The following is a 16,024-nucleotide window of genomic DNA, read 5'->3' on the forward strand; positions in this document are numbered from 1 at the left end:
CAAGCTCTGGATCATCTCAGTCACCTGCCACTCCCTTCACAGGCTGGGCTTCTCCCTAATTTCATCCTTGGGAAAGAGCTTGCCACCCAAGGCGAGGGCTCAAGACATTCTTCAGATGGTTACCATATTTCAAACTGGGCAGAATCTTCTGGCCTTCGATTTCTTAAGGTTGCTCGGTCTCATCGCATCCTGCATTTTTCTGGTGCCAGAAGCCTGCCTGAGAATGAGATCCTTTCAATGGGCTCTAAGAACACAATGGTCCCAATTCTCAGGAAAGATGTCTGGCCGACTTCAGGTTCCAACCAGGGTCTCACAGGATCTTCTTGGTGGGCCTGCAAGGACAATATTCTGAATGGAGAACATTTTTGCAGCCATGGCCGGAGATTACAGTAGTGACCGACGCCTCACTCACGGGGTGGGTAGCCCATGCCAACGGTCTGACAATCCGCTGTCGTTGGTCTCCATCGGAGTCCAAACTACACATCAACCTTTTGGAGCTGAGGGCAATCGCACTAGAGCTGAAGGCCTTTCTGCCCTCTGTCAGGGGAAAGAATGTCCTGATAATGACGGACAACACAGTGGCCATGCATTACCTCAAAAAGAGGAGAGGTGTAAGGTCTCTACCGATGTGCAGAGAGGCAATGCGGCTCTGGTACTGGGCAATTCGAGAAGGAATCTATCGGCAGTTCACCTAGCCGGGGAGGAGACCACGATGGCGGACGATCTGAGCAGACAGAGCACAGTCTCCCACGAGTGGGCGCTAGCTTAGGAAGTCCTTCAAGAGATCTTCATCAGCATGTTGATTCTTTTCTATGTTCTACTCCGGATGTGCTTTCTTTTCTCCTTTCATTAGCACAGAAAGGTCTTGATATTGGAACCGTTAAAGGTTACCTGGCAGCACTTTCAATATTCAAGCGCGGAAGAATGCTCTTACTTCAAAATTCCCTTGGCGATTCAATTTCTGAAAGGGCTCACAAATGTGTTCCCGCCTTCTAATTTTCAGGTTCCAGTTTGGGATCTTAATTTGGTTCTAAAATTTCTGATGTGTGCCCCATTTGAACCCTTGCACACATGCCCATTGTGGTTATTGACCTTCAAAACCATACTGTTGGTTGCATTGACATCTGCATGTAGAGTGAGCGAGTTGCAGGCTCTCTCCTCCAGGCCACCCTATACCGTATTCCACAAGGACAAGGTTGTATTGAGGGTAAAACCCTCCTTACCTAAGGTGATATCTGATTTTCATCTAAATCAAAAGATTGTTCGGCTGGCGTTTTACCCCCTGCTGCATCCCGGTAAAGACGAAGAGAGGCTCCATAGATTGGACCCTTGAAGAGCTTTAAGCTTCTATATTTCTACATTTTCCAAACTAAGAGTGGATGACCAACTCGTTATTGGCTACACAGGAAGAAAACTAGGACAAGCTGTTTCGAAACCGACTTTGTCAAGGTGGATTATACTTGGTATCTCAGAATGTTACAAAATAGCAGGCAAGGACCCGCCAGAGGGTTTGAGAGCTCATGCTACCAGAGGTATAGGCTCTCTCCTGCAGCCCTTCAAACGGGAGTACCTTTTAGATCTATTTGTGATGCTGCAACATAGTCATCGTTGCATACATTCACAAAGCATTATTGTCTGGATTCTTCCCATTCTCCGGATATCGTCTTTGGTAAGGCAGTACTGTATTCAGCATTATAAAAAGCCAATTCTTAATGTAAAAATAAATTATAAAACTGAGGTAGACATGGAAGAAATGTCAGAACCCATTACCCAGAACTTCGATAAAAATGCAAAAGATTGGATAAAGTTGCTAAACAAATTTGCACTGACTGTACTAAATGGCAACACGCCCGGAGACTGGGAGATGAATGCGACACGAATAACGGGATTGAGTATGAGCACTATAGACTATATGATAGTAAACAAAAGGGCACGGACATGGGTTAAAGACATGGCATTCGGATGCAGAGAAGAAAGCGACCATCTCCCACTGTACCTCTTATTAACTAGTAAAACACCACAGAGTGAAAAATATCAACATAATGGGCAGATTGGCCTTAATACAGCAGGTAACAGAATAAAATGGATTCCCAAAAATATCGAGAAGGGTAATGAAATAGCTGAACCCCTGTTAGACCTATTTGTTGAAATAGCTGGTACAAGTGAAGTACATCAAAATAACAACAAAAACATATTAAATATGTTTGATCAATTAACAGAAACGGTCAGAGCAGCCATTGGTGATAAACAAATATATAAGACAAATAATGAAAAATGGAATCTAGACCATAACAAGAAATTTGATAAAATAATTCAACTAAAAAGGAAAAACTTACGAAAAGACATACGAAGATGTATTGAAGAGAAAGATGAACAAGCAACAAACAAGATACGTCACCTTAAGACTGAATACAGAAGATGGCTGAAATTCCATTACAAAGAAAAAAAAAAAGAAGAGACGTGGCGCTCGCTTGTTGATGCAGTACACCTAAAGAACAGTAAAATGATGTGGGATATCATTAATGAGAAAAAAGATAGACGCATCCCGATTAATTGTGTATCTGAAAACAAGTGGCTCACTTATGTCACTAATACAATTGGTAGACTAGCACAAGATGAAACTGACTATAAATTTGTAAAAACTGAATGGAAAGGCAACTTTACTGTCGAATCGCTAACTCAAATAATTAAAAAATTACCCAAATCCAGAGCAGCCGGCCCAGATAACACCTGTAATGCTTTACTACAGAAATCACCTGAAAAATGGGCAAAGGTCCTATACATTGTTTATCAATGGATAGGAGTACATGGGATGATCCCCAATACATGGAAGAAAAGCATCATACATACTATACACAAAAAAGGTGATCGTAAAGAACCCAGTAATTACAGGTTGCTAGCGATGCTTGACATTCCTGGTAAAATCTTTGGTAAAGTTTTATTAGAAGAATTAAACCAGTGGATAACCAGGTGTAAAATCTTGCCTGAATACCAATCAGGATTCAGATGTGGGTCCTCCACAGCTCACAATATAGCCATCCTATTAAACACAGTTGAATATTCTTGGAAAAATCGAAAGCTGCTTGTGTATGTTGCATACATAGATTTCTCTGCTGCCTTCGATACCATATCACGCAGCAAACTATGGGCCAAATTAGAACAATGGAAGATACCAAGAGGCCTTCTTCATATGATCCAACAACTATATAAAGATACTACGGTCAGAATACGGCTAGACGCGGAAGGACAACCCTCAGAAAATATTCAGACTTTACGTGGCGTAAAGCAAGGGTGCACTTTAGCAGCCACTCTGTTTAATTTATATCTTGCCGATTTCCTCCAAAATGTGATTAGCACTAACATGAATGACATCAAGTTAGGTAAACTTATGCTAAGATGGCTGGGTTATGCTGACGATCTGATTTTGCTCGATTATACACCCAAAGGACTACAAGCAAAACTTAACGAACTCGAAAAATACGCAAATATTAATAATCTTGTTGTGAATATTAGCAAGACTAAAATCATGAAGTTCGAAACACAACCAGCTAAGAAGAAGAGCTATACAAGAGGTTGGAAATGAAATAAACAGATCGAAGTAGTACACGTATACAAATACTTAGGAGTGGTCATAGACGACAAGCTTACATGGAAGACACATTGGATAGAAACTAAAAAGAAATGTATGATTGCTATTATGGCATTGAGCAACTTTATAGGTAACCAGGGTACTTATTCTATTGCAACAGTCATGAAACTATATTCAGCTAAAATTGTTTCATGTCTGACTTATAGTGTGGAAATCTGGAGCAGTAAATATGGCAATAACATTGATAAATTTGAAGCCAAGATGCTAAGAATACTACTGCGAATGCCGAAAACATTGCCATACGAATACATGTTACTCGAATGTGATATACTGAGTATAAGAAGCAAAAATACAATTGTCCTCAGCGATTTTGTATGTGAAACTCACGCGACTTACAAATGATACCTTCATGGTACGAATGATGGAGCAATACAAGGGACTAGATTGTAAAATGGATTTCATAACAATAGATGGAGACTAAACTACCTTAAACTGATTAAAAATGAGACTCACTGTTGGTTGCTATATTCTGTAGCTCAGATAAAAAATAAATTGAAAAAACTGATCTGTGAAATAGTCAGAGAACAAAAAATAGTAAATCTGGCAACTAAGTCGAACAGTGTAATTTTCATAGAATCTATCAGAATGAGGATGGTCAAACCAAAATATCAGATATCCTACCCTAATTGCTCCACCATTCGATGGTATTTGTTGTTTAAATTCAATTCATGTGAGGTCTTAGAAATCCTTGGGGCGCGACTGGGAATACCGCGCAATCTTAGATTCTGCCGATTCTGTGGTGTTAACGTTATCGAATCAGCATACCATATTATATGTGAGTGTGAAAGTCTACAAACAATACGTATCCAATTTTTAATGAAATACGATAATTCGATGTTTATGTGCAATATGAATAACATATGGGTGATGCTAATGGAAGGTCACGACATAAATCTGATGTTCTACTTAATGACATTTTATGTGATGATTTTAGCAATTTTAAAAACTGTCTCAGGACATTTTATATTATTAATCGCGTATATAACTTGTGATATGTATTTAAAAAAAAAGATACACCTAAGTGAAATATTGACTTTAACAATGTGATCTTATGACGCAAAATATGTAAAACTAAACTGTTATATACATATTATCAATAAAGCAAAAAGCCAATTCTAAATTCTCCTCCCTCCTCCTATTCTACATACTGCTTTGGGAGTCTATCAAAGATGAACAATATGTTGGAGGACACAATCCATTCAAAGAACAAGTTACTTACCAACTGGTAACGTTCTTTCGATTTGGATGTTCCTCCAACGTATTCCTCAACGCCCTCCCAGCCTACCCCTCTGTAGAATTTTCCATGCTGTTATAGCTTTCGTTCTCGCAAGGCTGACTACTGCTTACCTAGGCTAACAGCCAACATGAACAGGAGGGAAAAACAGAACTGAGGCCAACGGGCAACGCGTGTGCTACTCATACACCCGATGACGTCACCCTCGACAGAGGCCTTTGAGGGACATCAACTCGAACCCATCAGCGCCCTCTGCTGAGAAATGTTTTGCCGAAGCTGGACGTGATTATCAAAGATGAGGAATACGTTGGAGGAACATCCAATCGAAAGAACGTTACCAGTTGGTAAGTAACTTGTTCTTTTATTGCCAACATATATTGGGACAATATTTAAGTTTATTTAAATGAAAGATTACAACACTACATTTAAGTTCACCTAATTTGAAATGTGTTCTATACAATTCTCTCATTTGGTCCAAGAATTGTAATCCTGTGTGATTTTAAGATATCAGTGGGTCATCAAGTATGATTGTGTGCACAATATTAAACCAACACTGACATGATTCCTGTTTCTTTCAGTGCAACACTCAAAGCTATGAAAGAAGTACAAGGAAATGATACTAAAGTTAGAAAACAGAGCAATGTTGAAACTGTCACACATGATAGAAAATCAAATGTTAAGGAAGTTTCAAGAAACAAGGAAATCGTTTGCAGCGTTGACTCTAGTGACGAAATACAGGATGTCTGTGAGAAAGAAAAATCAAAGGGTACAGAACAAAAAACGAAAACGCATACTACGTTGAGGAACAATACCTTTTATCTTGAAAATAGAGCGGAAGAGATGGGTTCAGTGGAAAGCCTTTTAGACAACCAGACGTATGATCTGGGCGAACCAAATTCTGATGACAAAAACACAACGTATAGCTGCAGCCGTCAAAGGGGTAAGATTATTTTTAAGCCTCTCTGCGCTCGCATTTTATAGAAAATAAAGCATGTATGTTTTATTTAATTCGGACCTTAAGTTGTTTTTACAAGGCTGAAGTGTTAAGCTTTTTAAATTCTATTTCAAAAATAGAGGTTGGAGTTTAATGTTCTCTGTGAGCATATTTACCAAACCGTCATTGCCCTTCAGTTTTTTAACATTCATAAACTACCTTGCCTTTGAAAAGTGTAGATTTGTCTTTCACATCTTTATAGCCTCAATTGGCCTGCTTTGATACAACCTTCAAATCTAGAGCTGTCATTGCAACTGTTCGAATCGATTTTCCCCTCATCAGAAAGTTCCCTATATACACTAATGTATCTTACTGTGTTTTTGTAACTCTTCACCTCCTTTCTTGATGTTGGTCCATGGCCCCTGCTTTTAATAAAGTCTGAAAATCATGATCGGTACACCCTGTACCCTTACCACCAGACAGCTAGGATATTCATACACAGGGTATGGAGAACAGTTACAAAGAATAAGAAAAAAGAAAGGAAAACCCATGCACCACCTTGTACGTACACCATCTTCCATACCACAGTTTATTTGTACATATTCCAAATTATTAAACAATACTAATCTTCAGTGCACCATGTTCACGGAACAGATATATAAACATAGCTATCCACACTCCCTTTCCCTCCCTCATCAGCAGAGGCACATGGCTTCCCCTTCTACCTTACATTTGACTCTAGGGTCCAGAATGAACTTTGTAGAGATTTATAAAGCATTTGGCCTGTTCTCGCATCTTTCACCTTGGCTTTTCCCCATCAACTGCTCCATGTTCATTTCCACTAGTTTACTCATCCCCAGAGTATTTTGGATTCCTAAGCATTTCGGTGAAGTGCATTGTTGGAGAGTTTCTAGACAGCCAAAGCGGCATTGGTCATGGAGTGATTCAATGGGTTAACCTTATATTGAAGCAGGTGTCCACACTGTATTGTAATTCAAAAAATATTGTTTGCATGTTTTAATTGTGGCCCTCTGTCTCCTACTGAGATAACTCCTCTGTCATTTCTCACACACTGCTTCTCTAGAAATTCCATGGCAAGCGCAAAGAGCAAGGCTATGTCTGTAGAAACAACCCGTGTACACCACTCATCTAAATTGCTCTTGCACCAGGCCGTTTGTCCCAACTGCTGTCTTTGCCTTCCAATGTAATGTTTCGATCCACCCAATAATTTGTTGTGGTATCCCTAAATCTTTCAAGACCTCCATTAGGTATGTTCGTTCTATCTATTTAATGCCTTCCCCCACCTCCAACAAGAAATACCAAACATTTTGTTTCCCAGGTCAGACTTTACTATCAACATGGATCACAAGTTTCCTGCAATCTGATGTGTGTCTTCCTGCTATGAAACCTTTCTGATCTCTTTGGGCCAGCAATTGGATCCTGCCTTGCATCACCCTTGTCATGAATTCCCGGTCCTTATTCAAGTTTGTGTGATCTTTCCCTGGTTTTGGTATTACCATGTGCTTTTGCAGACATGCCAGATGAGTACAACAGGGCCAGGTTACGTCACGCATTGACTGCTTAGAGAATAAACTGTGTGAACAATGTATAACCCATTATGCCCAACAATTGTTCTCCATCTATTTATCATTTCTAGTGATTGTTCAGTTGCAGAGGAAGTGCACCTTAGAAACATTGATTGAGGTTGCCTTATCGCGCCAAAACCGTTCTTCCATTTGATGCTGTAATTAACCAGGGACTATGTTTTGGCTTTGCTTTGCCTAAACCTTATTTGCTGAATTTGTTTCAGTGGTACTTTGCGTTTGGTTTTCTTGTCAGATCTGTGCCTCATGGCAGGAGTTGCATATCCAACGGTACACTAAATCGTGCAACTCTCACCAGTATGCTAGTACGGTTGGAATCACTGAACCCAGGGGAAAGAAGTTGGAAATCTGTATTTCACAATTGTGTCCCAATCAGATATTCTTCTTCCTCTTGTTAGTCTGCTAATGAAAGGAGTGGCAGGCTGTCAAATTTGAGTGGTTTGTTGTCCTGGTTAGCCTGTTAAATGTTGCAGATGTTTTGCATCAAGTTACCTTTAATCTCGTCTGAGTTGTTAAAGAATCATCAGCTTGAACTTCCCATAAGTGTGGATTAAAATTCAAAAAACTTAAACCAAAAGAAACCTTTATTTTTCCATAGGCTGCTAACGAATGCAAGTCCCAATTACAAAATCTGAAACCGACTGCACACATCTGATCCCAATCCCTGTTGAACCTGGATCCTTCTTGTCGTTAGTCAACTGTTGAAAGTTGTGGGGTGAACAAAGGTGCATGCCTTTCATTGACTTTAAAGGAAAACAAAATGATGGCCTGGAATCTCGCAAGAGCTGGAAAACTTACAAGGTTTCAGACTTCGATGTGTAGCATTTGTGCCGGGTAAAGCACAGTCTTAGACACCATTGCCAACATCAATAAAATACTTCCTAGATCTCTATTTTAAGCAAGGTATTTACGTAAAATTGTGACTTGCCTATAATGAGAATGCTTCATGGTCCAACACCTCCCTTTTGCAGAGTGTGGGAGCCCTGCATGCATGATTTGTTAGACATTTTGTGGTGGAGAATGTTGGAAGTCTGGTATCTAAACCTGTCCCAAACTGTTTTCTCCCTTTACAAGTTTTCACTAACCGGGTTCATCCAAGCTGAACACTAGACAAAACCAGCAGGGCACCCATCACCCGTACCCACTTGATCATGATCCACTTTTCGTCATTTATTCCTTTGTTTTTCTAATTTTTGCCTAGATTATAATTGCAGTTTAACCTTTTTTGTTTCTAACAGACAATGTAAAGTCCGTATGGTGGAACATCGGAGCTGCATCAGAAATCAAGTGATTGCAGCTCCTTTAGTGAAACATTTTCTTGATATGAAACATGGCTGCAATGACTTTACGTGGTTTATTTTGAAAAAGGTGCATGGCCATAGGAAAGCCGAGACAGACCAGAAATTATTGAACCTGGAACAAAAAATTATTTTTAAATTGCAAAGTAATGTTCTGGGGCTCAATGAGAGTATTGATTGGCATCTGGTCAGCCAAACATAAATGTTTTCTGCTATCTGACTATTGTTTGCAATTTTGGCTGTGTTTTGATTTTTTTTGAATTTTCCTTATTTTGTGCCATCTATATTTGCAAAAATGTGCATATGTCTGTTGCTTGATTTTTGCAATGCTGTGTCAATTTCTTTTGAATGGTTTTGTGCCCCCCAGTGCACTTTCTTCTCAACACTGCTTCCCCTTGTTGTTGGGTGGTTTGATGCAAAGATGGCCGCTAGTTTTTTCTTACCGGCTAGTACCTAACTGAAGAGTGTAGTCCTTCCTTAGTGTTCACTAGGAAGATTGCATGTAAAAGATGGCCGCTGTATTTTCTTGCCGGCTAGTATTTAATCGAAATGTATAGTCCTTTCTTAGTGTTTACTAGGAAGTGGTGAGCGTTTTGCTGCACTTGGTGAAAACACATCCTGGTGCTGCACGGTCTTCTTTCAAACCCCGCGAGTCATTAGCGAGGAGTTTGTTTCTCCTAATCTAGAGGTGAGCATGTTGTTCTTGAACTTTAGTAGCTACATTACTTTTAGTGATGTTGGTGGCTATTATCCCTTTTCCATAGTTTTTTACTTACTGAACATTGAGGTGTTGTGTACTATCTCCCACTACTTGGTCACGTTCAGCATGTTTTTACACATTTAATGGCTGTGAAGTCCGCTGGTGTATGACACTACTGTTTGGAAGCATGAGCTCTAATGCACGACCTAGGCTGGGCTTGAAATGGTTTCTTTTCTACCCTTTTTTTACACATTTGGGAGGCGTGGTGTATCGGTGCATTTAAATGCATTTTAATGCTCTTTGAGATGGTTGGTGACCGCCCTTCTTATATTACAGATTGGTTCTGCGTCCTCTTTTGTAATCATCTGCAGACTTGGTTGTCATTACAAGGGATTTCCTCCCCTTGCCCCACGTTGTGGGTGGCTTCACTTGCGTGAAGGTAATTTTTATTTAATATATCCTGAACAATTCATGACTGTTGTCCTGTAGTGATCTGTGGCTCATTGGTAGTGTGATGTGTCCTTTCTAGGTGTGACGATATTTTCGGCGGATTGAGACGCCTTTTGAAGTATCTTGGTTTTTCATTTACAGACGTGCGTTGAAGATTCACCACATTAAGGTAAATCTAATTGGTTTAATTTCTAAACCTTTTTGTGGAATTGTTCTCTTGACTGAGTCAACTCCACTTTTACATTTGGTAATACCCCCTCCCCTGGGGATCTGATTAGTTTCCTCTGTTTCCCTTCTTTGCAGGCTGGTTGCCTGAAACTACCCATTCAACACGGTGTTGAGAAGAATAGTGGATGTTTTAAAGGTTCCCCTGAAGAATGTTCGCCCGAAAGGGGCTTTAAAGAACAGAAACATGTTGGGATTATATGTTGTTTTAGTGACACATTTAGGTTTTTTCTATGTACTGTGATATGTGATTTCGTCTGTGTCCATTTGTAAGTGGTTTATTTGAAATTTAGCTTTTTAGATTTTGTAGGTTTTAGTGGTAGTTTTGCACACTGTGTTAGGTGTGGGTAGTATCTTATGTTTTAATTTAAATATTCTGTATTAAACAAAAATGTTTTTTGAAATTTGGAATGTTGCACGCAGTCTGTTGTCAAGACCTGTAGTGCCGGAGAATCTGTCAGAGGTGTCTAATCGTTGGGGGAGAAGGAGGGGTGGAAGTAGAGAAAGTTTACCATCTTATCCTTCTTTTATAATATAAGCGTTGTAGAGTACCTGGGTTGGTCCGGGCTTCAGGTAGAATATGATCAGGATGACCTTACTGACATCTTGGATCAGGCTCCATCCACTGACCCTTTGTTGCCATTTCATGTGGCATTGCTAAAGAGGGTGGCTGCTACTTGGAATGCCCCGGAGTCTATTCCGGCGGTTAACAAGTCGTTGTCCAAGAAATGGCGCCCATCCAGTAGCGATCCCAGCTACCTGTCCGCACACCCCACTTCTGAGAGTTTGGTGGTCCAGGCAGCTATGGCCACCTCAAAGCAGGCAGCATACCCTACCATCCCTCCTGATAGGGACGACAAACGCATGGATGGATGGATGGGTGCGGGGGCGTGGCTATGAGAGCCATGTCAGGAGTCTCGCTCCGGTGGAGATCCAGCAAATGATTCTCGCCAATATTGCACACACGGATGCACAGAAGCTTTGAAAAATCACATGCCCGCCAAACTTCTGGAACCCATAAGACGTATGGGGCCAAAGTTATGAACACTGCTGAGGTCACACATACACACGAAAGGCAACACAATGGTGGACGGGACGCGCAGACAAAGGAACCAGCCAACTGAGCGAGGACAGTGAGAGAACAGCGAAGGGCAGACATGGCTGCGAGGTGCAGCACACGGGTGCCCCTGCACCGCTGGCACTGGTGCCGATGAGCCAGTGTTTATGAACGTGAAAGAGCGGAGTTGGATCCGAAATACAGTGGGGGGAACCCCTAAACAAACCGCTCTCAAGGCTCGCCTGCAGTGGGGGAAGGCTGCCCACTGAGGTCTTAGAGGCTGTGTAAGAGCACACACGCAGCGAAGAGGGACCCAAAGCGCGCAATTACGGCCCCAGCGCCCGCATTGCATAATAATGTGGAACAATGCGCCTGGCAGAGGAGCAGCCCAAGGGAAAGGCGGACACGTGAGGGGGACAAAGGATCCCCGTGAAGAGAACACTGGGATGCCCCTGGGGCGGAGAGGCTGAGTGGCCGAAATAGCCCTGCCGGGGAAGTGCCACGGAGGGCCCAGCGAGCGGGGTGCACCCGAGGCGGAGCAACGTAGCAGGGGACACAGTGGCTGGAGAGCGAGGCAAGGCAGCAGCGGCCTGAAGCGGAGCACGCCCTGACTAAGGACCGCAATCAGCCCACAGGCATACGCTTGGAGTGACCGCACCGGGCCGTACTGCAAGCACGTCCCACAGGACCCGCAAGCACTTGCGGCCCCGCCTTGAGAACTGCTGCGGATACATTGTTGCGCCGCATACTTGGTAGCGAGTGCGGATCATGAAAAAGTAAACAAACAGTGAACACACACGCGAGAGGCTGCCACAGGCGAGGCTCAATGGGCTCCGACAACTCTGCTCTGCAGTACAATTACGAGAGTACTGAAGGCCACGAGAGAGAACGAATAACACCGGACGCCGTATGAGGGACGGTCACACAGGCTGCAGTGACCGCTCCCCCCGAGGTTGGAGGCCCCGGTGAAGACCTTGTGGTCTACAATATAAAGAAGCCGGTGGCAGCTTTCAAAACTGCCCGGTGCACACAAGATGTGCTGAGGGCACAACCTGGGGCATCACCTGGATTGGGGGACCCGCTGGAGCCCGATCCTAACATCAAGGGTAAAAATGGTGAGAGCATAGGAACCGGACAAAGAAGGGCACCCTTAAGCCTATGGGGGGTGGGGGGAAGTAGGTGTGAGGCAAACCCAGTGTAAAGCACCAAAGAAGACCATATTAGCACCAGCGACCAAACACCCACTGCTGCAGATAGAAACGATAGCGACCAAGTACGTGGGAGGACATAATCCACTCCAGACCCAAAACTAACAGAACATGGAGACCCCCACTATAGGCCCCCTCCCACCCCCCGAAGTACCATTGCTGAATACGGAATATCCCTGAGGAGCTGAAGACCATAATCCGCGGTGTCCGCAGAGAAACGCATGGCAACATCAAGATGGCCAACAAACAGGCTAAAGCAAAGGGCAGACAACCCACGATGGAAGAATATTCCAGAACACTGCTAATGGCAGAAGGGGCCAGGAGCAAGGAGAGGACCCCCACCACGGGCACTGACGCCACGAGCAAAGATCAGCAAATCTTGGAAGCAATTGCGGACCTGAAACTAGCGTGGGAAACTAAATTGGAATCGGCTATGGTCGAACTGAAGGCGGTACTGGAACGTAAAGTAGGTGCAGTGCAGGAAGAGTGAACCTCCTCCGGCAAGATGTCAGAACGCTAGCAGAACGTACACGCAAATTGGAAAGGAAGTAGCCCCGAATACAGCTGCAAGTGCATCTCACAAATCAGAGATCCACATCCTAGAACAACGCATGAGCAATTTAGAAAACAGAGCACAGGAAGCAGAGGGACATGCCCGGAGAAATAACGTACGCATTGTGGGTTTGCCGGAAGGAGCAGAGGGACCAAACCCCACAGAATATATCGAAACGATGCTGCTGCAAGAAATAACCAGAGGGGTGCTGACTCAAGGATTTGCGGTGGAACGGGGCACACAGTGCCCTGACAAGGAGGTCAACACCAGGAGGCCCCCCCCCCCCCCCAAGGCCAATAATAGCCAAGATCTGAACTATCAAGACAGGGAGCAAATCCTAGAGCATTTCCGGAAGGGAGGAATGATAGAGGGCATCAGCAAACATAACGGCATACTGTTGGTACAAAGACGACGCATGAACTATGGCGCAGTGAAAAGAAAATTGCGGGAAGCAGGCTACAAGTACGTGTTAATATACATAGCAAAACTGAAGGTGTACCAGAAAAACAGAGCATTGTTCTTCGATACTCCAGAGGATGCGTCAGAGTGGCTTGACACACAGAGCTGCCCATCGGAATCGGGTATCCAGAAGGAAGACGGCGCAGATAAGTAAAATGGAGGCTGCGGTACTCACTGTGCTGCAGACTCAGACACTGGGACTAGAATATAAGACAGGGCTAAGACTGTTGGTACAGGCGTAACAAGGGCTGTATAAATATGATCCTTTGAGCACGGGAATATAGTGCAAGCTATAGGAGCCTAACAGAACCAGCTCACACCCCCACGAATAACTAGTTATATTACCGGTAGATCGGTGACACCCTGCTGGGTTCCTGATCTCGGCATTCCGAGAGAGGAACAAATGCGGGGGGGCCTGAGCTCCAGGGATGGAGCTGGGCACCGGTTGGGGACGGGTAGGGAGGAGGGAGGGGTGGGAATGTGTGCAGTGAACATAGTTGGGGAAGAAGGGGAGGGGGGTCAGTTGGGGAGTTAATGTTGAAATTGGAAGGAGTACGAGTCCTTATTCATGCCAAAGAAGACTGGAGGGAAGAGCAAAGAGGGAGGGACAAATCACGCATGGCGATGGGAAGTCTTAGAATTGTAACTTGGAACGTGAGAGGCCTCAATAGTTACCTGAAGAGGAACAAAGTAATGATGTACCTGAGAAGGCTGAAAGTGGACATAACATTACTACAGGAAACCCACCTTACTAGAGAGAAACTAGAGGTGGTTAAAAAAAAGTGGAGGGACCACCATGGGAGCGACATACTCTGCTTATGCTAGGGGGGTGGTTACCTGGGTGGCACCTCATTTGCCATTTCAGATGCTTCAGGCCATGGCGGAACCAGATGGGAGGATGATATTGATGCAAGGGCTACTGGAAAACAGAGAATTGAGTATTATAAATACATATTCCCCTAATCAAGACACAGCGGCCTTTTTCAGGACTTTATATGGCAAAATCTGCCCCCTATTGGGAGGTGCGATTATATGGGGAGGGGATTTTACCTGCACGCTATACCCCAAAATGGATAGGTCAGATAGTAAACTATATAAACCCACCCCTGCCGCAAAAGCATTACAGGCCCTGCTGAGAGATTTTGGACTAGATGATATCTGGAGACACCAACACCCGAAGGATAGGCACTATTCACACTACGCTGCCCCACATAACCTTTATACGAGACTGGATTATATGTTTGGCGCTTCGGAACTCATAGGGGAAATGATAGGCTCAGAATACAAGGCGAGAGTATTGTCAGACCACTCCCCCCTGGTCTTGGAATGGAGACATCAGCCGCCCAGAGCGATAATCCCGACATGGAGGCTCAGAGCCGAGGCTCTGCAGGACTCGGTATTCCGAGAGGATTTAAGGGAGGAGATTATCGAGTACTTTGACACTAACACAAGGAGCGTGCAGTCAGAAGGAACCTTATGGGAGGCTTTTAAAGTGGTAGTAAGAGGTGCGGCCATATCCAAATCCAGAGGGCTCCAAGGGGGCATCGAGCGAGAGCTACAGAGACAGAGAAGAAATGATGCAGAGGGGAGGCACCTCACAGGAGGACGCTTAACAGGTGAATTTACTACATCAAACCAGCAGGGAGCACTGGGAAAGACTATGTAAATTGAACTATAAAAAATATATTGAAAGGCAACACGCAGAGCGAGTTAAACACTGGAAGATATAGGATTACCCAAATTAAACCATGAAGAACGGGAGAACCTGGGCGCCCCAATTACAATCGAGGAATTAGCGACAGTGGTTCTGCACCTACCCAAATGCAAAGCCCCGGGGTCGGATGGGCTCCCTAGTGAATTTTAGAAAACATATAAGCAGGAAGTACTCCCCCCCCCCCACCCCCCCCCCCCCCCCCCGCTGCTAGCCATGTTCAATGAAGCGCTCGAGAGGGGAAGGCTGCCGGAGTCTCTGAGGGAGGCAATGATTATTTCGCTCTTAAAACCGGGTAAGCCAAGCACAGATTGTCGGTCATACAGACCCCGATCTATGTTGAACCAAGATAGCAAAATTCTCACGGCTGTGCTGGCAAACAGACTCAAAAGGGTAATTGGCAAACGTAAACACCCTGATCATACAGCTATGTTCTGGGCAGGAATATAGCCGACAACCACAGGAGACTTCACCACATCATAGAACAGACAGAGAAGGACCCAGGTGAAATGGCAATAGTCTCGCTGGATGCAATAAAAGCCTTCGACTCTGTGAGGTGGCCGTGGTTGTTGGCGGCCTTGAAAGAATATGGGATGGGACCAGGGTATTTGAGGTGGGTAAAGATGATATATAGCTCCCCAATGGCCAGGGTCAAAACGGGCGCAATAATCTCAGACAAATGGCAACTTAGTAGGGGCATTAGACAGGGCTGCCCCTGGTCGCCCATGCTTTACATTCTTGCATTAGAACCATTAGCGATCTGTCTCAGGCAACAGTACGGGGAGATAGGAATCCACACGAAGGGGGGACCGCACCTGATATCATTGTACGCCGATGATGTGTTATACCTGCGCTTCCCAGAAGAAAACTTACAGTATGTCCTGAAAGTGATGGAACACTATGCGACCCTTTCGGGCATAGCGGTAAACCCCAAGAAGTCGA

The 16,024-nt window shown here is 43.9% G+C and overlaps 1 protein-coding gene across 3 annotated transcripts in view; it reads left to right on the forward strand.

The window, feature by feature from the left end:
* The window catches only part of MIS18BP1 (MIS18 binding protein 1), a 1,508,798-nt gene that overhangs the window by 730,474 nt on the left and 762,300 nt on the right, over positions 1 to 16,024 (forward strand). For all 3 annotated transcript variants that reach the window (XM_069638746.1, XM_069638748.1, XM_069638747.1), the window contains exon 8: positions 5,462 to 5,823. In XM_069638746.1, the coding sequence (XP_069494847.1) occupies positions 5,462 to 5,823 (362 nt within the window). The remainder of the gene's footprint in view (positions 1 to 5,461; positions 5,824 to 16,024) is intronic.

This window comes from Ambystoma mexicanum, chromosome 14, assembly GCF_040938575.1.
Source record: "Ambystoma mexicanum isolate Mex_15411 chromosome 14, UKY_AmexF1_1, whole genome shotgun sequence".
Classification (NCBI taxonomy): domain Eukaryota; kingdom Metazoa; phylum Chordata; class Amphibia; order Caudata; family Ambystomatidae; genus Ambystoma; species Ambystoma mexicanum.